The sequence below is a fragment of the Anser cygnoides genome, chromosome 4, assembly GCF_040182565.1.
Source record: "Anser cygnoides isolate HZ-2024a breed goose chromosome 4, Taihu_goose_T2T_genome, whole genome shotgun sequence".
Classification (NCBI taxonomy): domain Eukaryota; kingdom Metazoa; phylum Chordata; class Aves; order Anseriformes; family Anatidae; genus Anser; species Anser cygnoides.
This window is the reverse complement of record NC_089876.1, coordinates 19,261,588-19,289,290: the sequence shown is the minus strand read 5'-3', so window position 1 is coordinate 19,289,290 and position 27,703 is coordinate 19,261,588. Positions and strand designations below refer to the sequence as shown.

At 39.0% G+C, this 27,703-nt stretch overlaps 1 protein-coding gene across 3 annotated transcripts; it reads right to left on the bottom strand.

The window, feature by feature from the left end:
* Positions 1-7,304: 7,304 nt before the first annotated feature.
* ANAPC4 (anaphase promoting complex subunit 4) lies at positions 7,305-27,641 on the bottom strand. Of its 3 annotated transcripts, XM_048046827.2 has the most exons (28): positions 27,415-27,641; positions 25,850-25,955; positions 25,166-25,298; positions 23,655-23,729; positions 23,489-23,515; positions 23,346-23,390; positions 22,077-22,161; positions 21,561-21,671; positions 20,877-20,960; positions 20,535-20,621; positions 19,746-19,810; positions 19,608-19,650; positions 19,423-19,499; positions 18,873-18,973; positions 18,742-18,793; positions 18,471-18,526; positions 17,241-17,287; positions 16,229-16,285; positions 16,005-16,061; positions 15,550-15,643; positions 14,299-14,396; positions 13,771-13,832; positions 13,649-13,687; positions 13,453-13,554; positions 12,100-12,177; positions 11,079-11,249; positions 9,767-9,890; positions 7,305-9,376 (listed from the first exon to the last, which is right to left on the bottom strand). In XM_048046827.2, the coding sequence occupies exons 1-28, from the start codon at positions 27,520-27,522 to the stop codon at positions 9,161-9,163; spliced, it is 2,400 nt and encodes a 799-aa protein (XP_047902784.1). In that variant the 5' UTR covers positions 27,523-27,641; the 3' UTR covers positions 7,305-9,160. The 3 variants fall into 3 exon arrangements, with proteins under 3 accessions (XP_047902784.1, XP_013036463.1, XP_013036453.1); XM_013181009.3 differs by lacking the exon at positions 27,415-27,641 and having other exon boundaries at positions 25,831-25,955; XM_013180999.3 differs by lacking the exon at positions 27,415-27,641 and having other exon boundaries at positions 25,845-25,955.
* Positions 27,642-27,703: the final 62 nt, after the last annotated feature.

The following is a 27,703-nucleotide window of genomic DNA, read 5'->3' as shown; positions in this document are numbered from 1 at the left end:
TCCTCCTGATCAGTCTGACTGGCACTATCAAATATTTTCAGTTTTATTTAAAACACTCCCATAAATTGAGAAGACAAGATCCTGGAAATAATTATACTTACTCCACAATACTGATTGAATAGGAATTCCACTGAAAACACAAATGCAGTCTCCCTCACATTAATGATCAACTCCTTCAAAATAAATTACTATAGAATTGCAAGTGTCTTAAGCATTAAATTAAGAGCTTTGTCAAAGATACGGTTATAACAAGTTACATGTTATGATATGGTTATAACAAGGATATGGTTATAACAAGTTATGGTTACTACTACACAGATTAAAATTGGAGAGCAGAAGCATGTGGACAAAGCTGGAGTTTTACCAGTAATCAAAACTCTAAGTTAACTGTGGAAAATACTAGATTACAAAAATACTATTTACTCATTTTTGCTGTATGACATTTTCTCTATTTTCTACTGAACTAGCAAACAAAGGTGAAACAAGAGTATCATCTAACCAGCTTATGCAGTCATATGCAACATAGCGAACATTTTTTTCTAAGCCAGTGCCTGAAATTTTTGCTGGCTACCCATGGCTAATACATTCCCTTACCTCTCAAAACAGACCTTTACTATTATGGCACTACAGCACCTTGCATCTGCCCCACATTTCTAAAGTGCTTCTAGATATGTTGGAGGAGGGCTGAGATTTTTAAATTTCAGTTTTCAAAGAATGCAATGTCTTTCTTTCCTAAAACAAAACAAAAGAATCAGAGGCTAAGAACCTGAAGTGTTAACAATAATTATGTATGTTATTAAGGAACATTCCTGAAAATTACTACAAAGTTTGCCTTGGGGCCAAATAGTTACGATAGAAAAACTGTAAAGTCTCCAAAAACTAGACCAGAAAACAGGAACCCAGTGCCCTGATTGCAGAAACCTGTACAGAATTACCACTAGAGCTGTTTCTCTACAGGCTGCTCACCTCTGGCAAATCACCTCTTATGAAGAGCTGGCTTGAGGAGCAGACTTTCACTACGGAAATCTGCTATACCAAACCAGCAGCTGGAAGAATAGAAGACAAGGAAAGTAATGGCATGGCACGATCCATGTCCAACCGCAGTTGCTTCTCAACCTGAAAAACAAATAATAATAATACTTTCTAACCTCAAGGTGTCGCAAAGTGATGGCATTTTCAGATACTGCCGAAGCACTGACACACAGCACTGGTAAGTCAAACTGTACTTGGCAAGGACACCGACTTTAAAACAAATCTCTGTCCTGGGAGAGGGAGCTTTAGGAAACAGTCTCAACTGGCATCACTTCACAGTGCTGATACCTTAGTGACATAATATTTTACTGCCAAGTCTGGCATCCTCTTGTGAATCTAAATGGAGCAAAGAGGTCATCATCCCTGCCTGTTTACTACCACTATTCAAGCACAGGCAGCAGCAAAGTTCTTGTAAGCAAAGTCATCTGGATCAGCCTGTGCTGCACAGAGTGGTATAAGCACTGGCTTTGCAACAGATCAGGTAAGGAAAACTAGATCAGTCACAAAGTCCATTCCGTAAGTGATGGTAACGAAGAAGAAGGCAATAACGAAGAGCTTGGAGAGACAATATAGTTGCCAAAGCAATCATGTCAATCATAAGACACTCAGGAAAAATCCGTATGCCCCCCTAAAACACCAGTGGTATTCCACACAGCACCTAAATTTCTGTTGTTCATCTCCTGCCTCCATCTACTCATACTTTATTTGTGAGATATGAGATAGTCACAGCAGTTTGCTATAAATTAGCAAAATTATATTTGAAAATACAAGAGGGTTTTACAAGAGGGTTATCCACAGCTGCTGCAGGTGTCAAAGCAACCAAATGCATCAGGTGCCAATATGTAACAATAACTAATCAATTCTGAATATCTTGGAAAAATATTACAGAAAAGATACTGCTTGTTTAGGCAAACATTTTTAAGACATACGTGTATACAGTATCTGGGCTCTGGCCTGGGTGTATTTCGCAGAGGGACACAGACCTTTCCATGTTCTTCCTTTCTACAGCTCCCCAAAGGTAGAAGGCTGTCCTTTCAGTGCAGGGTTGTGCCTGTGAAGTAGCTTTTAGCAAATTCATACTGTCACTAGATTTTTAGAGAATCCCTCAAGGGCTTGTATCTAATTAGAAACTAACGAGGCAGTATACAAAAGGAATGCAGTTGAAAGGTAAGCACAGTAAACGTAGACCTTATACATTAGGTGAGGTAAAAATGTTTTAAGAACTCCTCAAGGGATAAGCCTCCACATCCAGATAAGAGTAAATCTTAGGTATTATTAAGATCAGGTAGGGGATTAAAGGCAAAGCAAAGGAAAAACTGAAAAATCAAAAAAGGAAGGGGTAGAAAAATAGAATTAGTTCCCCACTTCTGGGGGGGTCGACGGCTATGTCCATGGTACATTCCAATTAGATCTGTTGCTTTGGTCTCACTTTTGCTATGCTATCACCTCTAAAATGTGGTTTCCTCTAATTAGACTCTAAATAGAAAGATGTCCTGTGAGAACAAATGAGGCCGAACAGGGTTATTTTGAATCAGAGCAAGAAAATGGCCTAGAAATTTTATATTGTGCACTGGTCACCCTTGCTTGCTGTCAGCTCGAGCCTAGAAACATCCACACATTACACCAATCTCACAAACACGATCTGCATCCATTGACAAAAATGCAAGCAAATTCTCCAGTGAATTTACTTACCTACTTAGGTGAGAACACAATGGGAGCCTTGCCTGTATTAGGTATTCTTTATCTCTTGCTAGACTGCTATCTCCCAGGTACAAACTGTCTTCTTACTCGGGAACGCAGCACACCTAGCACACTGTAGATTTGCCTGCAGTTCAAATAATACTCTATTATTATTATTACTTTTTAAGGAAGAAAACTACCTGGCTGTGAAGTAACTGACAAATGAGAGCCCAGTAATAAAGTCACTTCTGATTTCATGTTAGTGGCTGCTGTTAGAAGGCAGAGACCAACCATGAACTTCATCCACTAAGCAGAGTTTCACCTTAGAAGATAGGTAGAAGTGAAAAAGCACAGTTAGGAAGCTGAACGTCTTAGTCACTTGTTACTTGGAGGCACCATTTTAGGAACATCAGTATTTTTTTAATTTCAAGTGAAGCAGTTAGATCTTTTTTTTTTTTTTCTTCTTTGTTTTACTATAGTCTGGATATCGATTCCAAGTATGAGGAACTCTATCTGCTTATTTTAAGTCATGATATCATTGACTCTGCATGACCACAATGTTTCCAATATCTGTGATAAACTCTGGTGAGACACCAGATCAGGAAGTAGGTCAGATCTAGAAAAAAATGATTTGTTAACACTTGTCATAAAGATAGTAGGAATTTAAGGGCAGAATCTGCTTTCAATTGTACCCACGAACCTCCAGTCACCTTTTACAGGGATAACCAAAGGTGGAACTTGGCCCAGAGCAACCTGCTTTTAAATTACATTCAAACATCAAGGTGATGAATAGATACCACAGAAAAATCTAAATATCCCTAAACTCTGGATGGGTATGTTGATTTATTCTTCCAAAAAGATCTCAACAGATGCATTGCTAAAAAAGCTTTACACCCAGTTTCATTCGCCTTAGACTGGGTCCATCCTTTCAGTCTTTGAAAACCACCCAGCTACATCCATCCTCCTCGCCATTATTTAAGTAATCGACACTGTAGCAGCCACACAGCAAACCTTAAAGTCGTCCAGTGTAAGAAGGGAAGCTGATTTCATTTTAAAACAAAGCTGATTTCATTCATCCACACTCACGCCCTCATATTCGCGTACTCACAAGTACCTGGCTGGATTCATGTATCCAAGAAGTCTGTTCAACATTCAGGCACCAAGACTCCTGAATCCAGGTCTGTCTAGGACTCCTTGTGACCACACAGGGGGCAGGGAACACCAGCTATTCAGTTCTTTTGACTTCGGGCTCTTCTCAGACTGGCAACTCTGTGCTGACTTTGGATAGGCCTTTTTACGTCCTTCGGGAGCTCTCAATAATCACTCTGCAATCACTGCCCATTCTGTCCTGCCTCTGAGAGTCATCAGGATTGGCTCATCTGCTTAGGTCCTTTGCCTCCTGACCACCTGCAGGTAGATGCATGCTAGGACTTTGAAGACAGCTAATCTAAGGGACATCAGCACATACCATTCTTATAGCCCTGCCGTTTGTTCTTTCTGGTACCTCCACGCCCAGGCATTCCCATTCATACCTATCCTAGCATTACAATTCTCCAAAATTTCAGTGACCACCAACCATGGAAGGGAACGACAGAAATGGTAATCCTCTGTGGAATGAAGCACAGAAATCGTCTTACTGCACAGCAGAGCTACACAGTATTTTAAGGCAAGCACTGAACTAACCATGATTTGACCATAGGTTATGAACAGGTGGCCATCTCTTGTTAGTATCTTTATCAGCCTTTAAACAAGGTCATATGCATGCTGTGTTCTTTCTCTCAAAGGATTACTCTACATTGAACAATGATCTAGAAAATAAACCCATTTATAAGATATTTATTTTTAGGCATGACAAGAGAAGCATTAAAAAAATCCAGCATTCTTATCCACTTTACTCATCAGTACTCACCTGGTCTAATACTTTTTAAAAAAAATCAAGTGACTAGAAATTAGGGCAAACAGTATGTTGTTTTTCACGCAACTGATCAAAATAACATCATCCCAAAATTAAACTACACTGTCAGGAAATCACAGTGCCCGCAGATACTTTCCATCTTCCTCCTGAATTTCAATATCCTGAACACAAGCTAAGTAGTTGGAGCACTAACTAGCACAGACTAGCTGCAGGAGAGGGGACATAACAAATACAATTCATTTCTAAAAGACAAAGCAGAGCATTGTCCATTTGCTTCTAGCCTACTAGGATTCCACTATAAAGGGAATACTGTTAATTCAACAAACAGAAAGGCAAACTTTATTTTCTTCAGATGATCCCAACGTTTGAAAGCACTTGCCTTTTGCTGTCCTCAGGAAACCGTAGGTTACTTCAACGGCCTAAAATAAATATGTGACCAGAAGAACAAATTCCTTACCTTTGCCCTGTGATTCTTATCTGTAGTGGTTGTTTAAGAGAATGATTTTCAGTGCACCTTAGGGTAAGTCTTCATCTTCATTACAGAATTTGTACATGAATTTTCTTGAGAACGATAAGGAGCAAAATCAGAAGAATCTCTATTCTAATAACTCGTTTAAGAAAGAAGGACACAGAGAAAAATGGATATGCCTCTAATATGTATAAGAATCACTAGAGTGAGAAAGATGTTGTGGGGATGTCTGTTTGCTTTGTTTTTTCTTTTCCCAAATCCTGTTTACTGCTCAGTTTGGGAGGTCTTCCGAACCAACCTCACTTTCTCAGGTGGACGGCAAGAGCCTCAATCTCCAGGTTGCAGAAAATCAAAAATTTTTCAGCCAAGCAAATTACTGGTTTGTTCAAAGTAGAACAGATTTAGTGACATACTGAGAGAACTCCAACACCAGGTCCAACATGCACGAGCTCTGCTGAGGTGGGACTGAATTCCCTTTACATGACAGTAATCCATATAACCGTATGGATTTAAAAACTGTGTCTTTTACTTCCTATACTAGGTCCTAAGTAGTTTTTTAATTTCTTTTTTGCAATGATAGACTCACTCTAGGAGGTAGGGCTCCTGGTGAGATCTGTAAGAACGAAAACTGATAGGATTCTTTACTTTATCTACGAGGTTAAGGTGTGGGAACTGGAGTGGAAAAAAAAAAAAAACACCACCCAAGGTCTTCTGATTCACAGTAGCAAGCATGATTACATCATTTGCACCGAGCTGTAAAACAGCCAGACAGGAGCAGCAGCCTTATAATACCCCCTGGGGGAAGAATGCCAGAACACCGACACAACATTCATATCCCATTATAACCTACTTCAGCACTGGGCTTTGCTGGCACCAGTCGTCTCCTGATTTACTAGCAGCTCTATTACTCAACCTAAAGGTACAGTTAAACACATTTTATTCACCTACAAGTGGCATTTCTTCTCTTCTACTTCTAGAGTTTCGTTTTCTTTTTTTCTTAGAATTCTTCCACAGTGGCATTCTCCATAGAGATCCTTATGTCATTTTGCATCTCCTCCCGTGAAACTCACTCACCCTATGACAACCCCTTTCATCCTCTCTCCTCATTCATATACATCTCCTTATGAAGTGATTCACGCTGAAGTCTTCATTCCCCTCTCCAGCATGTCCTTCTTAGACTGCTACCATTGCTCCACGGTGCAAGCTAAGCTGGCACTTCTGCTAAAGCAGCTTGTGAAGCAAAAAATTAAATTAAACTGCAAAAGCAATAGCTAGTTTAAGGTAGCAAGAGAGATCTCAGATATCACTGCAGTATCAGATGACACATGAGCCAACGCTGACTACAGATATTAACACAGGCCACAGAAACTTACTAAAGAACTTAAGTACTCACCTAGATGGCTTTCCCATTTTGTTGAGGCTTACATAGGGGCTTAAACAAATGCAAAACAGCCTTAAGCGAGTTTTTCAAAGCAAGCAGCATCACAACCAACTGCAGGTATTGTTAGAGAAATACACATCTCTTTTCCACTCTGCAATAAGAAACAATTAACTAAAGCAAGCCTACATTCACTATTTCTCTCCATTTACTTCCTGTCTGAGAACAGCTCAGGTGCCTGTTTGTAAAGACAGATGTGAGTGGGCAATCAAACCCTCAGAAGTGGGAGGCAGCAGTACCACAAACAGATCACGGCATGCCCAGACTATGAAGCAAGGTAGCACTAACTGGGGAGAGACTGAAGCAAAAACTTGGCAATGTGCTAAATTTGCAAGTCATGGAGACCAGGCAGAACAGCCACGGACAAAAAGTCTGAAAAAGGGACTACACGAGATGAATGGCTGAAAAATAAAAGAAAAGCTGCCAAAAAAAAAAAAAAAACTAGAAATAACACATGCAAAACAGACGGACATTAGAAAAAAGGCAGCAGTAGTTGACTGTTAGAAACCTAAAGATTAGTATTATAAAGAGCAGACTCGGGGCATATTTGCTGAGAAATAGATATATTTTTTACTATACTACCAACAATGAGAAATCGTTAACAGCAGAAAAAGGCTGAATGAGCCTTTGATTAGCATTAAAAAAGGAGGATGAAGAAGAGATCTATGTGGAAAGTGAATTCACCAGGTTCAGACACCACCAAAATCCTCAAAAACGTCAAGATCAATTACTACCCTTTGAAAAAAGGATGCATAAGCACATTACCAACGCACATTACCAACACGTTTACTATTACAGAAATCACGTAGCAAAATTAAGACAAAGTTTGACAGAAGGAATTGGCAATACATTCAGTAGCACTGACCTAAACTGCTGCTTTTGTTTTGTGTCACTGGGAAATTCAGAAAGTACATATGTACTTATTCAACCCAGAAACAAAATTCCCATTCACTCAAGTACATCCAAGACCAGACTAGAAAGGTGCACAGAATAACCCCAGGGAGATTTCTAAAGGGCATGCCCCTGTGAAATGGGACACGGCTATTATTAAACCAAATTTAGAAACAATTAAGGGCAGGGCAGATCACATTTTCATATGTGGGCAGACTAAAGATACTCAGCAGAAAATATAGCAAAATAATTGTTTCCAAGCACTCCAGCGTGCCAATCCTTGAAGTAAGATCAGTGGCAAAAGTTTCCTGGAAGAACATAAGAGCAAGCTTGAGCTGGGTTGGTTCTGTAGTTGCAGCAATTTCTCACAAACACCTGAATGGACACTCCTGCCCCTGCTGGCCTACAGCTTCCTTGTGCCTTCAACCATTGTTAGATGAGAACACTGAACAACCAGCAGCTTTCAAGGAGGCTGGAAAGGAAAAATAAGAAGTCGCTTTCTAAGTTAAACAGCTTATTTAGAAAGGCCTCCCCCAACAAACAGTCCAAAACATCAGAAAGTTCACCAAAAAAAAGGTACGTAAAAAAAGGTGCATTTCAAAACAAGAGCAAGAGGATGATTCTAGCGTTTGATTTTTGCAATGCCAAACAACATTTTCAGAAGCCACATAGTTCTGAAATACAGAATGAAGCACAAGAATAAGACCTGGTCCTCTTCAGAAATTAAACATACACTCGCTGTCCTGGAGGAAGATCATGCATTTAGTCGCTTTGTTCATTCAAAGAGCTGAGGTGAAGTTAAGACTCCAGCCAGCTAGTAGGCAACAAGAAAACATGTCATGTTTCTAAACACATCTGCTAGCTTTTACTGCTTAGCACCACACCACTCGTACAACAATACAAAAACTAGCAAGGATCATGATTATGCTGAAGCCTATGCAAGACACACAGCACCACATCAGAATAATAAAAACAAACAAAAACAATCTCTGTTGTAACTTTTCATTACAAAAATACCAGGTGGAGGAGAAAGACTGGAGCAATTTCATACAAACCAGGGGGCTGAGACATCTGACAAAACATAAACCCACACACATCCACAGAAAATGTTGTACTGAAAACCAAAGAACTGCAAACTGAACAAATACTGTGTTACTGAGGACAGATTTTTATCAGAATATTTTTTAAAAGTATGTATTTAAATAACAGTTGCTAACTTTTGGTATCCCACCATTTTTATACTGATCTGCAAGCCTGTTGCTGGCCATGCACACACTTAAATTTTATCTTTACAAGAAGCCTCTGCACCCATCAGTAGAACACAAAGTCTGACAGGGAAAGATTTTGGTCCTTAAAACTTGGTGTTTTGTTGTTTTCACACACATGTTCATTTTATCTTCAGAACAGTATTCAGGACTGACCAGATTAACTATAAAAACCTTAGTTGGCATTTCTTTTTCTCTCCACCTATAAAAAGCTTCAAATGGAAAACTCTCAAAGAAAGAAATTTAGTTCCTACCAAGCCAATGTGCCAGGTAAAAAAAAAAAAAAAAGCAAGAAAAAAAAAAGAAAGTATACTCTTGAACTCGGATGGTCTTAGCTGAGAAGTGAGAGAAGTGATACAGAATTGACACCCAGCAACATGTTCATGCCGCAGAGCGTGTAGGAGACACATCATCTCAGCAGCCTGAAGGCAGATTTCAGCCTTGTCCCTTTATCAGTGTCAAAGTCTCTATCAAGGACCCAGGCTTGTTTCATGTTCTTCAGCTTCATCAGGTAGTTCTTCAGCAGATGCACCACACACACTTTCTTGGTTATCTGCAGACTGATTCAGCTCTTCAGGTTCCCCAGCTGCAGTCTGAGTTATCTCTTCTTCCTCCTCTTCCTCAACTTCCCCATCATCCTCTACATCCATCTCAAACACCCTCACGTGACGGAGATTTGAACTTAGCTATGGAAACATTAAGAAGTTTCAATTAACAAATGAAAGCACCAACACCAATTTAAGTGTTGCCCAACGGGCCTGAAAATAGCCTTTATCTCTGAAATGGAGGTATCAAGGAAATTTGAAACTGTTTTATTGCTCTGCAGGCTGAAAAGTAAAACCAGTTCATCTATTAACTTCTGTTAAAGGTTTTTTCCTGGTTGTGTTGTGAGACAGGTACGATTGTATCCTGACACATTCATAACAGACTCTAAGAGAATAATCAATACGCAAATAGCGATAAAAATCAGAATCTTGATGAACCTCAATGAACTACGAGAAACAGGTTATCACCCTCTCTAGCTATAGTACATTTCCTTTAATTTTTACAGGCTTGTTCACAGATACTGTACTTACCACACAGGAAACTTTTCTAATGCCATTTACAGCAACATACTGAGCTTTCATATTCTCCAGCACTCTCCACTGGTTCTCCAAGAAGATGGTACGTGTGGGTATCTCACCACTCTGCTCTTCCAGTCTGCAAGAAGAGAAGCACAAAACTAGTACATAAGAAAATTCCAGTAGTAAAAAAAAGATAAATCTCTGTGAGTCCCATTTTTTTTTGTCTAAGTTTTATTATACCACATGCAGCAAGCAGATAAGCATTTAAAACCGTCGTAACTCTAGATACTCCAGATACTCTGCAGGAGAGGATCCAACAGAGGAGACACCGCATGTTTCAACTGAGGCAAAAGATTACAACAGAACAAGAGGGAGTTCTAGAGTCCCATCTTGCCACAGATAACAACTATAGCAAGAAATTGAGGCTAGGCTTCCTTCAAATCCCTCCTCTGCAAGAAGAGTTTCCAAATGAAGTCCTGGAGGCAATACCTCCACTTACACAGAAGTTTGGCCTCCATGACCTTAGACAAACATATCTGTTCACTCCCACTCATATGGACTACATGAAGGAACTCCCTATTACAGTGGCCACGATTAGTTCGTACTGGTTTTTAATACTGTCTGTTCATTCTTGAATATAAATTTCTTTGTGGCATAAAAAAAGAATCTACAGAGCAGTATGGCCCTTTGTTTTGAGCCATTAGTATATCTTAATCCACCCACCAGAAAGGCACATGGAGAAAAAAGAAAAAGCAAACGAGGCACAACAGTTTAAAGCTTGGATTCGCCATTCAAACTACGATGGCTTTTTTTTTCTCCTGTGTGCACTTCCTCCAGATGCTTTCCCCCTCCTACTCCAACAGAGAGGCATCAGCTCATGTTTTCAAGGCTAAGCTGACAATAGTTGTAAGTGTGACTACCAGGGGAAAGAAAAAAAAAATCTGTGCCTGTTACAAGGCACAGGCAGATGAGCAAATACACTGAAAACATCCTAAACTCAATATTCTGACCAGCAAAGTTATCATCCGCTTCAGAAAACAAGTAAGATTTCTGCTTCTATGAGATGCCTTGAATCATTCCTCCCATTTCGTCAAAGTAGAACCAAGTACACAGGTAGTATTCTGTCCAAAAAACAAACAAAACTAAAACAAAACAAAACCCATGAAACAAACTGTTCATGAAACTTCAGTCCTTCACCACACTTTCTCTAGCACACAAAGAGTTTTTGCCTATAAGATACTTACACACACAGAATACACAATTAGAATATTTGCTGTATCTGCTTTTCAGTTCTGCACTTTTAGGCTTCAAAGTTTTTCAGTACCTTTTAGTGGAATCCCAGATGAACTCCCCTTCTTGATCCTCATCTGTGTATACTGAAGATAAAGGCAGCTGAGCCAAGATTCTCTCCTTCCCCTCTTGTTCCACACTCTCCTTCAGAACTACAGTTACAGTTTCATCATCATAGAAATGTGCATCTAAACAACTGTAGCATCTATAGAAATAAAACAGTGCCTATATTTTAGAAAGCATCAAGGAATAAAAGTGAATGCAGAACTTGCACAGCACCCACGTTAAGTATTCAGTAGTTAACAGGGAGCTTTACTGTAAACAATAAAAAGGTCAGACATGCAGCTAAGACACTGAAAGACTGTTAAAAACTCCTGTAAGATATGGAACAAATGCCACTGAAGGACATTACTAGCAATCTTATTTCTTCCCATTTCAGTTGAAATGTAAGAAACAGTTAACACAAACACCAAGGAAAACTCGAAAACACAGCTGAAGGTACTGAGAGCCACCACATTTGGCCTTTCTACATTAAAAGCATTAACTTAGCCTGCCACGTCTTCTGAGATGCCTCCCATTCTATCTTACTTTAAGAAGATTGCAGATATAAGCAAGAGCTGTTTCCAACAAGCTTTGTTTCCAGCACACATACTAAAGCTCTAGTTTTCAACTAAAAAAAATAAAGTGTTTCTTGACTTCGAGATTAAGTACAAAATAATTCAATGATCTCAAGATGCACCAGGGGAGGTTAAATTGGACATTAGGAAGAATTTCTTCACAGAGAAGGTGGTTAAGCATTGGGACAGGCTGCCCAGGGAAGTGGTGGAGTCCCCATCTCTGGAGGTATTAAGAGACACGTGGACACGGCACCTGTCTTACGGTCTGACTCACTCAGGAACTACAAGCTAGTCCAGCATCCCAAGTACTAATCTGCAGGATAAAAGCCAAATTATTATGTGTGAGAAGTTAACTTCATGTAAAATAAACACTGGAAAACATGGTCTTCAATTCAGCAATGTGCAACTCTGGAAGAAAAATCAACTAAATATACTGACCTGGAGTCTGAGCTCTCATTTATACTGTTGTTCAGGAGGTTTCCAAACTCTACTGCAAGAATTCCGTTACTGACAGATCTAAAAGGACAGAGATCATTATCTTGGTGACACTTCTTTTCCACTTGTAGAAAATACAAAATCTCTAATGGCAGCTGTGGTAAGAGAGGGTGTAAGCCTGTCTAAGCTTAGCACAACACATGGCTACATCCCAAAATGATATAACTGGTGGATGCGAATCTTTTGATTTCTTCTGCCCCTCAGCAAAATGTGACTAATGGAGTCAAATGGGAAACTGCGTCTGGCCTGTGGGATACAGTTTGTTGCTGAAGTCTTGGCTCAACTGTTTCAGACCCAGGTCCATTAAGTTACTTGTTTCTCAAATCTAAAGAAAATGAGTTCAGGCTGTCCAAGATACCAATGAGGGAGGAAATAGGATGGAAACTACACCACAAGGCTATAATTTTGTCATCAGAAGCTCTCAACTGGAAACACTGAGGATAGCTTCATCATGTGTTTTCTTCAGCTGTAAAAATGTTTTTAGAAATTCTCACCCTGTCATTATCTCCTCAAATTAAATGACACAATTATAAAAGTCAGTATTTTATGGAGAGAAAGTTTTTGTTGTTTTCTAAACCCTGGTCATTTCAGCGATTCCACTGACAGAATGTACCTTAAACAACTACATCAGCACCACTAGGCAGTGACAAACTACATCTTGGGTACAGAAACTCCTGAAGGTGCCCAAAACTACATCCCAAAGAGATGTATTCTATTAGTTGAACCTATGAGTCCAACACCCCTATTTTTCCCTAGTGTATTAAATCACAGGCTATAGAGAATTAACTAAAGAATATTTACTGTAAGACAAACCAATGCTGAAAACCTCATTCTCTCTAAGTTTTCTTAGTTAACAAGCAAGTAATGCTCCAAGGAGCAAAACAAGGACTGTTTTTTTTCCTGAGCCTACAAACATCTTGGGTGTTTTGATCAGATTTTCTGAGCCTAGTAAAATACAAACTCTTACTGTAGTTTCCTACTGCACCTCCTAATGTCTTCCACGTTTATGGATTTATGTTCATGCTGCTCAATCCGTCTTTTTACAGAAAGCTTCAAGTTCATAGAATCATGGAATGGCCTGGGTTGGAAGGGACCTCAAAGGTCACCCAGTTCCAACCCCCCTGCCATGGGTAGGGACACCTCCCACTACGCCAGGATGCTCAAAGCCCCATCCAGCCTGACTCCTTCACTTCCAGGAATGGGGCAGCTTTCAGGGTTGGGGCAAGTTGTAATTGCCTCTAAACACATGCTAAATCTCACAAAACATTTTTCTCCCCCCTCCTTTTTATTTCTTACCTGGAAGTATCTGTATGTCTCCTCAAAATGTATATTTTAGAAATAGAACTTTCTAATATGGTGAAGAGCACATAATGTATATTGGATGCTTTGTCATTCCACCTATAACAGTGGGGGAGTAAATGGGAAACGAAAAGTCAGATCACATTTTAATAACTGTTAAATGATATATAACAAGGAATAGCAGCATACTTACAAAAATGGTAGTTTAAATAACTGAGGTGTGGAATCTTCACTGAAAAGGAAAAACAAAACCAGCATATAAAATACTATTATAATTTTGTGCAACTGAACTTTACAAATAATGCAGAAAAATACCTTTGAGAAGTTTTGTAAAGAGACATGCAGAATGCTTGACGCACTGACTTTCCAATCACATCCTAACAAATATAATGAAAACAGACCAAAAAATACAGACAATTATTCATAATCATATTCCTTCTTAATACCATTAAATAAATAAATACATAAATAAGAATAAAACCCTAGCATATTTGAAAGAAAAATCCACCAATATTTATATTGGAATACAGATTAATGTATTGCCAACTAATCACCTATCTAATCTACAGTGCATACATTGAGTTAATTAACGTTAAAACAGCTCTCATTAATGCACATGGCAAACAGAATGCACAGAAAACACAGAACAAAAATTCCCCCATTATGCTCTTCCTAACCAAAGGCTTAAGACACCCAGCAGTGAACCTTGAACGCGTGCTGCCACCTAGGTTTGAGGCACTTAAAGGCAAAGATTAAAACTTCAGGCCTTGCTAAGCCTGGCTACTAGCTTCAGCTGGCTGCTACCCCTAAAAGAAAGTTACCATTTATGTAAATTGAACTTACAGCTGGCTTTTGTAAACACTGATCAATGACTCCTTCCATTTGCTTTTTGACAAAATGCAGTGATTTCTCAGGATAGTACGGAAACAAAAGCGGACTTTCTGCAAACAGAGAATCAAGGTTCATTTAAAAAAATGTTTCGTTTTCTATAAAAATATATTACGCTGTCACTAAAGTGACAAATTGGAGTGAGTCCAGTGAAGGGCCAATAAGATGTTCACAGAGCGAGAGCACAAATGGAAGGGGCTGGGTTTGTTTAGCCTAGAAACAAGAGGGCAAGTGAGAAGGAACCTATTGCTCTCTTCAGCTACCTAAAGGAGGAGTTACGGGAAGCAGAACATCATCATTCACAAAGTTGCACACAGTGAGAGGAGATGTAGCAGTCAAGCTCCAGCAAGGGAAATTCTAGTCAGATACAGAGAAGTTTTCACAAGGACTGGAGCTGGGCACCTAGAGAGGCTATGCCGTCTCTATCCTTGTGGGTATTCTAACTCAACTGTACAAAGTCTTGAGCTGTCCAACTTTGAAGTCAGCTCTCCTTTGAACAGAAGGCTGGATTAAGTGATCTCCTAAATTATTCCCTGATTATAAATTCTAACTCCAGTTAGATAGCATTTTAGATAGCTTAGATAGCATTTTCTAGATCCTGGTTTGCCAAACAAAAAATGCTATCATGTCCCCTCTTTTTATCGAATTAGTTGGTAATGACAGAAAAAGGCAGCTGTAGCAAATTATGTTACAAGACAGTTTATGCTGTAAAAGTTTTTACAGTTTACAAGTTCTATGGTTAAACAAGAATCATTCTCAGCATCAGTTTGTTACAGTCTCTTACTTCCTTTTCACCACTAATTAACAAAATATTCTAGGAACATTGCAGAAGTTTATAAAATTCAGTGAAAGAGAATAAGCAAGAACACTTCCCCAGGATGTGACCAAATGGTACTTATTACTTCTTTGCACTGGAATTAACATCTCTTAAAACAGACACCTTCCTGCAATTCCTTCCAAACCAACACTTCTGAGACTGGTACATAAAATGTAGAAAACTCCAAATAACCAGAAAATTGTAGACAACTAAGTAAGCAGCTGCATAAAAACTCTGTGAAATAGCAAGGCCTGTTTATTTTATTCTGCTCAGATGTCATAACTAACGCTACAGAAATAACTCATAGGCATGAAAAAACTGATTACTCTTCTACATTTGTTAAATTTTCCATATACTTTTCATTCAATGTGTTGTAAACCATACATTACCTTTAAGATGAGTGCTGTTTTTAAGAAAATTAAACCACTGATTTCCCTCTGTATTAGGTGGTGATACAAGATCATCATCTTCATCTTTCAAGTACTAGAAAAGAAAGAGACATTTGTAAGACTGCAAATTAAGAATAAATGTCATTAGAATTCACTTCTAACACAGCCTCTCACAAGTCTGTGAAACGTTCCTTCTAAATACAACACCTCTGCTTTTAAAATTAAATATTCTACCCCTTCAAGGAATGAATCAGAAAATAAACTATCATTTAAGATCATATGGACATTTCCATATGGAACTGATTTCCATGTGGACCATTTCCATATGGAACTGATTTTTAAACGATGTTTAGGGACAGGGACAGAGAAGAAGAGTGGGCACAGCCTTTAGAATTTTCTCCATCTAAGGATTACCTATTTTATTCTCTTTTTCCATTTATTCCCTGGTTCTTTACCTGGCCAACTCTCTCCACGTTAAAGTATTTTCCTTTACGATTGTAAAGTTCTGGTGCCTGAAAAAAAAAAAAGCAAACAAAAACAAAATTTAAATACAAAGGTAATAAGAATTAGGATACAAAAAGATGATTTAAGTATTTAATTTTTTTCAGATTCAATTACTGGCAGCAAAAATACAGTTATTAAGTGCAACTGCTGTACTCAGCAAACCAATATAACTTACCTCATTGAAGTGTTCAGTAAGAAAATCAGCAACAAACGTGATATCTTTCTGAGTCATCTAAAACAAAACAAAAAAAAGGGGGGGGGTTCAAGAGGAGAGCAAAGGTTGAGAAATACAACTCAGTGCCCACAGAATACCTGTTCTGTAGGCTGAACAAGACCAGCTCCCTCAGCTCTGAGGACAGGGTAAGTACTCCAGTCTCTCACCAGCTTGTGGGCTCTCTGCTGAACTCACTCAAGTTTATTCATGTCTGTCTTGTATGGGAGGGCCCCAAACTGGAGAAAGCATTCTAAATGTGATCTGACTAGTCCTAAATAGTGAGCATAATCACCTCCCTTCAGCTCCTGGCCATGCTCCTGTTAGTACAGCCCTTGTTACTCTACACTGTCTTTGCTGCGAGGGCCCACTGCTGGCTCATGACCAGCTTGCACCCACCGACATCTCCAGGTCCATCTCAACAGAGCTGCTCCCCAGGTAGCTAAGGCTGTGCCATTGCAAATTTTTCCCCAGGAAGAATTTTGCATTCATTCTTGCTGAACCTCAGGAGGTCCCTACTGGTCCATTCCTGCAGCATATTTCCCCCTGGATGTCTCCCTCTGTCCTCAAGTGTACCAACTGGTTCACCCAGTGTGTCAGTGTCTGCAAATCTGATGCAGGTGTAGTCTAGTCTATCTCCTCTTTCAGGGCATTGATAAAGATGTTAAAATCCCATTCCTGTTAACTTTGTAATTTAGGGCATCTAAAGAGCCACTATACAGGTATTTCACAGATTCACAGAGGTCTTGTGTCATATACAGTGTACTAAAAAGGATACTATTAAAGAAAACAGGAAAAGTAGTATATGCAAGACAGCACATTAGTATATTAGTGTGAATGTGCAGGCATCAGCTTTCTCAAAGAAATTGTACAAACACCATTTTGGTTTTGAAACAAAAATAAACCTTTAATCCCGCCCTCTAAGTCAAGCAGAATACAAAATACACCTCCATTTATTAGAAAATGTTATTACTACCTTGTTCAACTCTGGAAGCACATGATCTTCTGACATTCTCAACATGGCTGAGGGGAAAAAGATATTCTTAATGCATTAATATTAATATTTTTCCTAATATTCTTAATTTTCCATTATTATATAATAAGACACGTCTGATAATATAAGAAAGATTAATTTGTCAGAAGCTAAAGAGTCTGGAGTGAACTATTACGAATTGGGTCTGAAATTAAACTTGCAATACAAATCTTGGATAATTTTTATCTTTTATCCTTTCCAACTGCATTATATCCTCCACAAGACTGAGATAAAATTATTATAAGAGTTCATAAGAATTTATTCATGTCCATAGTAAGAGCAGTAAAATGTGTATACATAAAATACACTTTTTGGGCCATGACAGTATTCATGTGTTAAGAGTATTACAAATAATTAATTTTAAATCAGTAAGAATTAGATAAAGTTCTCTGTTTAGTTCCAAAACAAACAATCACAGTGAATATTTAAATAATTGAAGTACTAATGTTATGACAGAACTCTAATAGTTCTACTTCCTGCAATTTTTAAAATTCAAATAATTATTTTCCTGTTTGCAAGTTCACAAACACTGCATTTCTGGTGCTTTTACAGTACTGGGTTAGACTGCTTAGGTTTTTATAAAATAGTTCTGAAACAATTAATAAAAAAAATATAAACCTACTCATAACCACTTTATAAAAGCAAGCTGTCTAAAACAAAGGGTTCTGCACTTTCTTCTAGCATTTCACCTGCAGCTACCCAGCTACAACTGGATGTGGCTACAAACTGCATCAGAACATGCAGAGACTGCTAACAGGAAAGTTACACACCAATGTAAACTAGGTGTCCGTATGAGACAACAGTGAGTGACAGAGTCAAAAAGTTACACTACACTTCAAATTTGGTGTAAACTAAAAACAATCCTTTCATTTCCCCAAGTCAAGACCAGCAAACTGCTCAATGAAGCACACAACAGTCTGGGGTAATACTACAGGTTACAAATATAGAATACCCAGTCTAAACACATGTAAATTGAATGGAGATCTATCAATATAAAACAGGTAATACATTTATAATTATTCTTGCCTCATCAACTGTAAACTTATAGATGACAAGAAAATTTCTATAATAATAATAGATAGTTATAACTAAAATTGGCTTAATTACTTATTAACATTTTGGTGCTTACCATACAAAACAGATACTGAATGTTTACTATGTCATCAAGCTTACCAACATACAGCCATCGAAAAAACGCTTTGAAGTTTTTCATACTACTGTCAATAACCCTGCACAAGAAACAAACAACAACAAAAAATTACCAGACCTAAATGTCATAAGCTGTTCTGGGTTTAAGTTTCATCTTTACTATGGAAAGGTCTGTAAGCATATCAATTTCTTAAAAAATGCTGAAAGCAACCCTCCCAGTAAGACTTTTCTTGGCATATAAGTCTATGAGATGCAGTGAGACCAGATTTTAAAATTCTCCAGACTTTATACTTACTGAAGCAGCTCATTTGCTTTCAGGATGAAAGAACCGACAGCAGTAATAGCCTCTGCAAAGAGAGCAAGCCATTGTTATTAAGCTTTCAAAAGTAAAATGAGAGTGGGTAAGTACCATACAGACTACTGTACCTTCAATTCCAGATGCATCTAATCCCAGAGACTCATATTTTTGTTTCCACAAAGCCATCCCCTTCAATTCACTCAAGTGGTATAACAGTGCCTCTGAGCCACTAGGAAAGCAGAGCAAAGAAATATTATAATCTTTTAGCTACCACTTGGAAACTCTTTGTTTCATCACACACCACATTTTTATATTTTAATGGGCAAAGCAGAGAGCTTTATAAGGTCATCTGGCATATAACAGTTAACAAACTATCACTTCACAGAAAAGCAAACATTGTCCTAATGATTTTAACCATCACTCAAAGTTGATGTGAATATTTTGCATAGATCCTATAAAAACACCAAGCAGTGATACATGGATAATAGGCCATGGAGACTGCTTGAAATATTTCTACAGCTCTCCATCACCCAAGAGGAAAAGAGTACATTCTGCATTACCGTGGTCTCCACAGCAGCACACCTATATACAAAGAACCACTGATACTGCATACTGCCTTTTAGCAAAGTATATAATATGCCATTTTATTTAAAACGTATTGAACGCTTCATGACTTACCTCTGCAAATGACTTATGACCAACTTTTGTATACTAGAATAGGAGGACTCTATGGACTGACCGAGTTTTTTTAAACCCTGTTAAAAAAGAAATACAAACATACAGTAATATTCTATTAATACAACCGAACAGTGATTGAAAGATCCTGAAATAGATCATTTTAACGTTAAATAATATTAACGTACCTTTACTGTGAGTTGGTTCATTAACAATGCCTGAAGTTCCAGACTAAAGGGGGCGAGGGAGAGAAAATCAAATATCCTATCATTTTGTATTTCAATATCAAATGCAAATGCATACTCAGATAAAACAACAGTAACTACCTTGCTTTGCCCCATAACAACAGCTGCATAAACTCATCCTGAACAGAAGTGGTTGTATTCTTTTCCTGTCAGTCAAAATGATTGAAATAGATTGGTAAAGAGTTTAAATCCAGCCCCACATAATCTCACAAATACCTCAATTAAAGTACATCATAAAACCCATCCATACCCTTGAATGCTGAAATCAGACTACTGATCACTGGAAATTCATTTCAATTCAATGATTCAAGTCCAGTATTTTAAGTTATTTTCAGTTGTATTAGTAAAAAATCTAAAAATTTCAGTTTGCCGTCATCAAGAATCTACATTAAAAATAAATCAGTTCCTTGATTCAATTAACTTTCAGCCATGCACACAAAATATAAGCAAATTCATGAGCATCCCAATCCTGTCTGTTACATTTGCTCTGTTGAACCAGGCTGCAAATGCGGGTGGGCTGCCACTCCGCATTTACAGCGGTCAGTTTGTCAGTGACTGAAGTACAAAGAACACAACCTTAAATAGAAAGCAACTGTTCAATAGTTGTGCAAGCTGAAAACTGTAACTTAAAAAACAAAAAAACGTAGAATCAATGAAGTAAAGGAGTATCACAATACAATGGCACTTGACTGTACTCAGGTATCTTCAATGCTAGAGCGACTGATACACAATAGCAACAAGGTTGTCTCTGAACTTAGAAATTGTTATCTGGAGGCATTACACAAACAAAATCAAGATACTTTGTTAGCATGAACAGCAGAAATAGGGCAAAAAACTTTCTTTCCAAAAGAACAGTTAATACTATGATACCTGTACAAACTTTGTTAACCGTGAGTCCATCTGCATCAGTATTTCTTCCCATGCTTCACACATGCATGTCAATGACAACTTTATATACTGTAATACAGAAACAAACATTAGCATTACTCCCTTTTTTCTCCTTCAGTACACATTAGAGAACTGGCTGTTACAATGCAAAGGAAAAATATACTGCAGATAACAATTGAAATTTATTGTCAACTTTTCAAGTCAGAGCTTTACGCTTACTTAAAACCAACTTACTTTTCCTACTAGGAAAAAAATTACTTGATTTAAGAATATTGAAGCCTCTAAGAACTGCGATATTAAAAAGATGTCATAACAAAACTGTACCTGTAACAGAGTTGAAATGTGAGTAAACTTCCGGGCCATTCGAGTTACCTCAGGTAAATAACTTGATAATAGACTGGTATCCAGCTACAACAAACAAACCGAGAAACATTAACAGATGATTTGTCTTTTAAACAGCTTTAGATAACAAAAATGAAAAGACAGATGGGGAGGACCCACAAAAAAAGCTGTCATTTCTCATTTTCTTAAAGTTGATTTTAAGAGGGAAATTAAGTTAATTCAAAGAGGTAAGGAATATTTTAATACATCCAAAAAATTCTTGAAAAAAAGTCCTAATTCTGGAGTTCTAACGGTAATTATTTGAAGGATGACTGTTCTGGATAGACTATCCAGCCAACACCATTCTGGATAGACTATCAATCAACACCACTGCTTCTATGCCTTTGTGTGAAGACTGAAGAAATTTTGAGTAACTAACTGAATAAATTAATATTATATTTAAAGTAATATTTTAAAAGAATGCCTCAGAGCATCACCATCAGTCTCATCTGTGAGACTGCTTGTCAATGTGAGATCGAAAAGCTAGATTGGGGTGAATTTCAAAGAGACTGAAAATAATAGTTGTGGTGTTTTTCTGCAAATAATGGGAAAGCAATAATGTTAGCTGAAAGTAACTAAAGCAAGCAGTTTTACCTTTAAAGAACATTTTAAAATTATTTTACTTGCCTGAAAATATGTTATCTCTGCCTCACTGTCCGAAGAGTCTTGTATTTCTGTAATAACTGACAGTGATTTCAAATCACTAGACAAACATAGTCCACGACAAGAACCTGCCACCTGAAGGATTGCAGTTTAAATGTTATTGAAATACTGTAATTTCTTATGATGCATTTACTGCTCTATCACATTCACATACAAAGAAGACTGCATTCAATGACATCTAAAAACAAAATGGAATTTTCAGCTACAGTTCAAGAACAAAAGCACCCTTTTTAATGTGGATTAGTGTTGAGCTTAGTTTCATTTGAAAATGAAAATACATTAAAATGATCAGTTAGAGCTGGAATGTCTTTCCAGCAATAACCACACAACCCAACCCAGAAAAACAATTACTCCTTTCTTTGAAATTTCAACAATGCAGTTTCACTTACGTTTAAGCACACATACGCATTATTTCATTCAATGCAGCTATACTTTGGTATATTCTGAAGAAAAAAAAGCATGGAAAGGAAACAAACATACCCCAGTTACTGTAGCAATCTTGAACATTCCGTAAGCATAAATTTCAATAAACCCTGAGCTGCCTCCAAGGACAAGAGCATTAAGCCTATCAAAACAGAAGAGTATGTGTTGATGAGCATACCAAAAGAAATTAACAGCTTTTTTCCTGGACTATCAGAAGTCACATCTGCCAGTTTAGAATGCAAACAAATATAATGTTCCCTAAATTTGAACCTTCTAGAAGAAAAAAGTAGCAGCTTACAACAGCCTGCCCACCAATACAGGCTGCAAAGCACACTCTGATAAGACTACACTTTCATTCCCCTGCATTTATCCTAACCACACACATAGTAAGTTTGTTGCAGTCGCTCATTGGTTCTCCTCAGGAAAACCTCAGCAGCAACAAATATATAACATAGATCCAGCTGCAAAGAACAGCCACAGGTAACAACAGCATCAGAGACAGAAACCCAATTCAAAGAACAGGATCTGGGACAAATAGATCTGTATTCTGCTCAATTACTAACATCAATTTGCTGCAATGACTTATAAAAATGCTTCTCTTTGACCTCTTCGTTTTTGTTTACATTTAAAACATTGGACAGGGAGGTCGTCTATTGCTGCTGCACACCAATGCATCTTCAACTGCACATAATTTGATTACATTACAGTGAGCAGCAATGCTCTGCAACATAAAAAATCCTATACCAAACACCAGCTGCCACATTTTTTCCCCTAGCAAGGAAATCCTACCAGAAGAAGAGATATCAAGACTTAAAAGGCAATTTTACACATCCTCCAGCTGTTCCTCATGTTTCCTAATGAAAGATGTTTGAAGTTACTGTAGTACTGCTAATTTCAGCGATAATGTTAAGTTCGTCTTAATCACACTCATGCAAACCTGCAAAAACAAATTCTCTGTCTGAAATATAACGAACATTCATGGGGTCTCCAAGATCAGTTTAAGTAAAACATACAGGATAGCCTTCAATTGTGCCCCAAGAAATCTAAGGAAAAGAAGATGTGGCACCAACAGCAGTTGTTCATAAGGTGTCTGACAAACCCTCTAAATTGAGGAAGAAAAATGTAAACTGACGGATACTTTTTTAAAGTATATTCCTTGAACTTCATCTTTGTACACAAAAAAAGGAAACATTCCATACCCTTTCTCCAGGACCCTTAAAAACAGATTATGAATAACGTAAAAGTAAGCCCCTCCATTATTTTAAAGCCAACAAATAAATGAATAAATAAATAAGAAAGGAAGAACAACCCACAAACAGAATTTACCTTACGTCACCCAGAAGCTTCATAATCTCATCTGACTTTTCTTCACTGAAAATATAAAATACATGATTGGTTTCATGTAGCTTGTCTCAATAGCAGAAAAACAAACAAACAAAACACAAAAACTAAAAAAGATGATAGTTTACCTGAAAATTTTTGCCGTTGTACTATAACTGAAAAAGAAAACAGTATTTTCAATTACAATCTGCTGACATCTAATCCAAAGCATCTGTAGAGCAGTATAGATAAAAAACCAAAACAATGACAACAAACACAAATGTTACATTCCTGGATTGCTAGTATAACACTCACTTTTTTGGTAGTGCTGGTAATTTAGGCAAAAGGAGATTTGACTCATCCTCAGCATTATAAAAGGAAGTGAGAACACTGAAAAACAAATAAGATTACCTTTACTAACCAAACTGTAAAAATGGGAGGGGAAAGAGAATTTCTAACGTTGAAGTTACAGCACATACTCAACATGTCACTTATATTAAAAAGATAAAACATCAGAGAGTAATCCCTTATGGGGTCTTTAATAGCTAAATTTATCTAATAACCAGATTAATAAAAGAAGCCTGATTTATTTATTTTTAATTCCATCAAAGGAGAATATTTGGAGAAAGTTTGTAACTGCTGGCTCAGCACCTTAACACTGAATCCCCCATTATCTGTAATGCAGTTACTGAGTGGGGCTTCCTGTTTAAAACCCGTACAGTCCTGGAGCTAACCTACTTGCAGCTCAACAAAGCTTCACTCTAAAGACACGTACTGCAGTATGAAGACTAAAATACAGTCCTTATACCACACCTTAGACATGTCTGAATGATTAGGTTCCCTACAAGTCTATCCCCATCTATCCTTCACTCAGTGGTAAGGCGCAGGCACAGGATGCCTGTGGATGAGAGAAGCTGTGGATGCCCCGTCCCTGGAGGTGTTCATGGCCAGGCCAGATGGGGCCCTGGGCAACCTGATTTAGTGGGTGGCATCCGAGCCCATGGCAGTGGGGTTGGAACTGGGTGATCCTTCAGGTCCCTTCCAACCCATTCCATGATTCTATAATTCTACAATCAGAAGAACGCTAGAACAACTTGTGGTATAGCTGTTTTCTTGGTATCTTAAGGTTTTCATTCTCAGGAGGCAGGGTGGGAAATCCCTGCCAGTCAGACTTACCCCACATCTCTTTTTCAAATAAATGTTTTATTAATTATTATCTTAGACTACAATTAAGTGCCACAATTAAGACCACAGGAATGGGGACCATGATATCTCCCAGCTCACAAGTGCTCCTGAGAATTATTTAATGCCACAGAGTTCACAGTCACTACGAGCAAGCAATCTGACTTCCTGAGCAAGCACACCCATGGCAGAACCGCCAGCAGGTTTGGATGTCATACCAAAGACGCACTGCTAAAAGATGTAAACACCGAACTAAAGGTCTTGAAAGCACAAATGAAGAAAGGTTTAAATACAATACCTTTTCTAAGGAAACAAAATAACCTAATAACATTATTATAATTATTTTAATAAATTAATTGGTATCAAAGTAAACTGGATCAGGAGACATGCTGTACAAGTTAACACTTTCATGCTGAAATATTTGCTTATAACCTAAAGAATCACAAGACTAAGGTTTTAGCACTGAATATAACCATATGAAAAGTATCTGTTAAAATTTTCCTTTTGGTTAGAATAAAGCAATAAGAAGATGACATTTGCTACGACATATTTTATGATGTGACTGGTTGTAACATACGAAGTATAAATTATTAGTAAGGTAGTGCTACATAGCCCATAATTTACTTGTAGTTTCTCAGGCCCACCTGCTTTCCTCAGTTACTTCCATCCAGTGCATGTAGGTAATAGATGAGTCCACTGAGAAGGAGTGCAAGCTTTCAGGTTTTTCTACATCGCACAGAATAATCCGCTTGGTATCAGTAAGGCCAAAAGCCAAAACTAGAAAAGGACGAGTAAAATGTATAAATAACCAACATGCAAAACTTTGTACTTTACACTGAAACAACGCATCTTCAAAGTCCACCTCTGAACAGAATTTTCTTTGTCCATTTACAGTGCTTCCAAATTCTCACTTGAAACCTACTGATTAGAATGAGGGTTTGAACTCTCATATTTTAAGTGATATATTTAAGTCAAAAGCCTGATTCCAAAATTATTTATTTACATGTTGAACTGAACATGCTTCTAACACAGTCCTGATCAGACAGCTTTTCTCTATTTTCCCAATAAATTTAGTAGTTTACATAAAACTGCTTTGTTAGGAAATGGATGCTTTGCTACACCTTGAAAAGCAGTATTTTGGACATAAATTCATCTTGGAAATCTTTCTTATTCACTTTGAATAAACCTACAGAAAATTAAGCTACCCTTTTCTTCAAATAGTTTACTTTAAAGTTTCTTTTGCAGATAAAATGTATCAACACCATAACCTTCAGTGAATTCCAATGTGATTTTTATTGCAGCATGTCACCTCATATACTTTACATTACTTTTGCCATCGGGCCTCCAAGCAAGAGCAGTCACTTCTTTTCCTGTATTTTCATTTGGTGGCAAACTCCAAACTCGTTGAAAGTTTGCAAGCCGATGAAGCAAAACCTACAAAGCAAACACATTTAAGACAGAAAGATAAAACACTAATTTAAATAAAACCATTAATGCCATTTGTAAATCAATTCAAGACACAATATTTTACCATTTTTAATAACTTCTACATCCTCAATAACACCTTCTCCTGCAGTAGATGCTTCGCTCCTATGTGATTTAGAGACCAGCATACTGTTTACTGTACAGCAATACAGAGGAATAGATGGCGCCTTGTAGAATTTAGCAGCCTGTGACCTTCAGGGTTACCCATGCTTCTCCACCAAAGACAGTCCAAAAGCATAATCAGTCTGCATGCATGACCACACAGCAGTTTCAGGAAGAAGAAAAGCTTGAAATTTGATTTAATTTAAATAGGAAATTTTACATGCTTTATAATCTCACAGGTAGAGGCACTGAGAGTAACGTCAGCACACTCAACAAGGCCAAGTGCAAGGTCCCACACCTGGATCAGGGCAATCCCAAACATGAATAGGGTGGGTGAGGAGTGGATTGAGAGCAGCCCTGTGGAGAGAGGGGCCTGGGGTACTGGTGGATGAAAAGCTCCACATGAGCTGGCAATGCGCTCTTGCAGCCCAGAAAGCCAGCTGCATCCTGGGCAGCATCAAAAGCAGCGTGGCCAGCAGGGCAAGAGAGGGGATTCTCCCTCTCTGCTCTGCTCTCGAGAGACCCCACCTGGAGTGCTGCATCCAGCTCTGGGGCCCCCAGCACAAGGAGAACACGGAAGAATTAGAGTGAGTCCAGAGGAGGGCCACAAGGATGATCAAGAGGCTGGAGCACCTCTCCTGTGAGGAGAGGCTGAGGGAGCTGGGGATGTTCAGCCTGGAGAAAAGGCAGCACTGGGGAGACCGTATAGTGGTCTCTTTATCAGTGACTGTAGTGATAGGACAAGGGTTAATGGCTTTAAATTGAGAGTGGGTAGATTTAGATTAGATGAGGAAGAAATTATTTACTATGATGGTGGTGAGGCTGTGGATGGGGCAGAGCAGCTGTGGATGCCCCATCCCCGGAGGTGCTCAAGGCCAGGCTGGATGGGGCTTTGGGCAGCCTGGGCTGGTGGGAGGTGTCCCTGCCCATGGCAGGAGGGTGGGACTGGGTGATCCTTCAGACCCCTCCCACCCCAACCCTATGATTTTTTTTCTGCAAATTAAAACCGGAAAGCATAACGAGTACTGCGAAGCCTGATAAAGCGTGGCTGTGCCTAGACACACGGCCACGCTTCCAAGCAGTCACCGGTGACGGGACAAGCAGCGCCCCAGGCACCGGGCAGGCCTTCCCTTCCCTTCCCTTCCCTTCCCTTCCCTTCCCTTCCCTTCCCTTCCCTTCCCTTCCCTTCCCTTCCCTTCCCTTCCCTTCCCTTCCCTCACGCACGGCGCAGGGCGGCCGCGAGATGGCGGCCGCCGCCCGCCCCCGCCTCCCTCAGCCCCTCAGCCCCCGTCCCGGCGGCGCTCACCTCCCCGGCCCTGTTGGCCAGGGCGATGAGGTCCCGTTTGGGCGACCAGGCCATGAAGACGACCTCCTGGGGCAGCTGCTTCTCGCCGACCTGCCTGAAGGCGGGCATGGCGGCGGCGCTCCTCCAGGCGGCCGCCTGGCACCCTCCGGCCCTCCTAGGGGGGAGCCCCCGGCCCCGCACGGCCCCTCACGGCCGCCCGCCGCCCGCCCGCCGCCGCTCCCGCCTTCCGGAGGCGGCGCTTCCCCCGCTCCGCCGCCTGAGGGGAGCGCGGCCACGGCCTCGCTGCTGC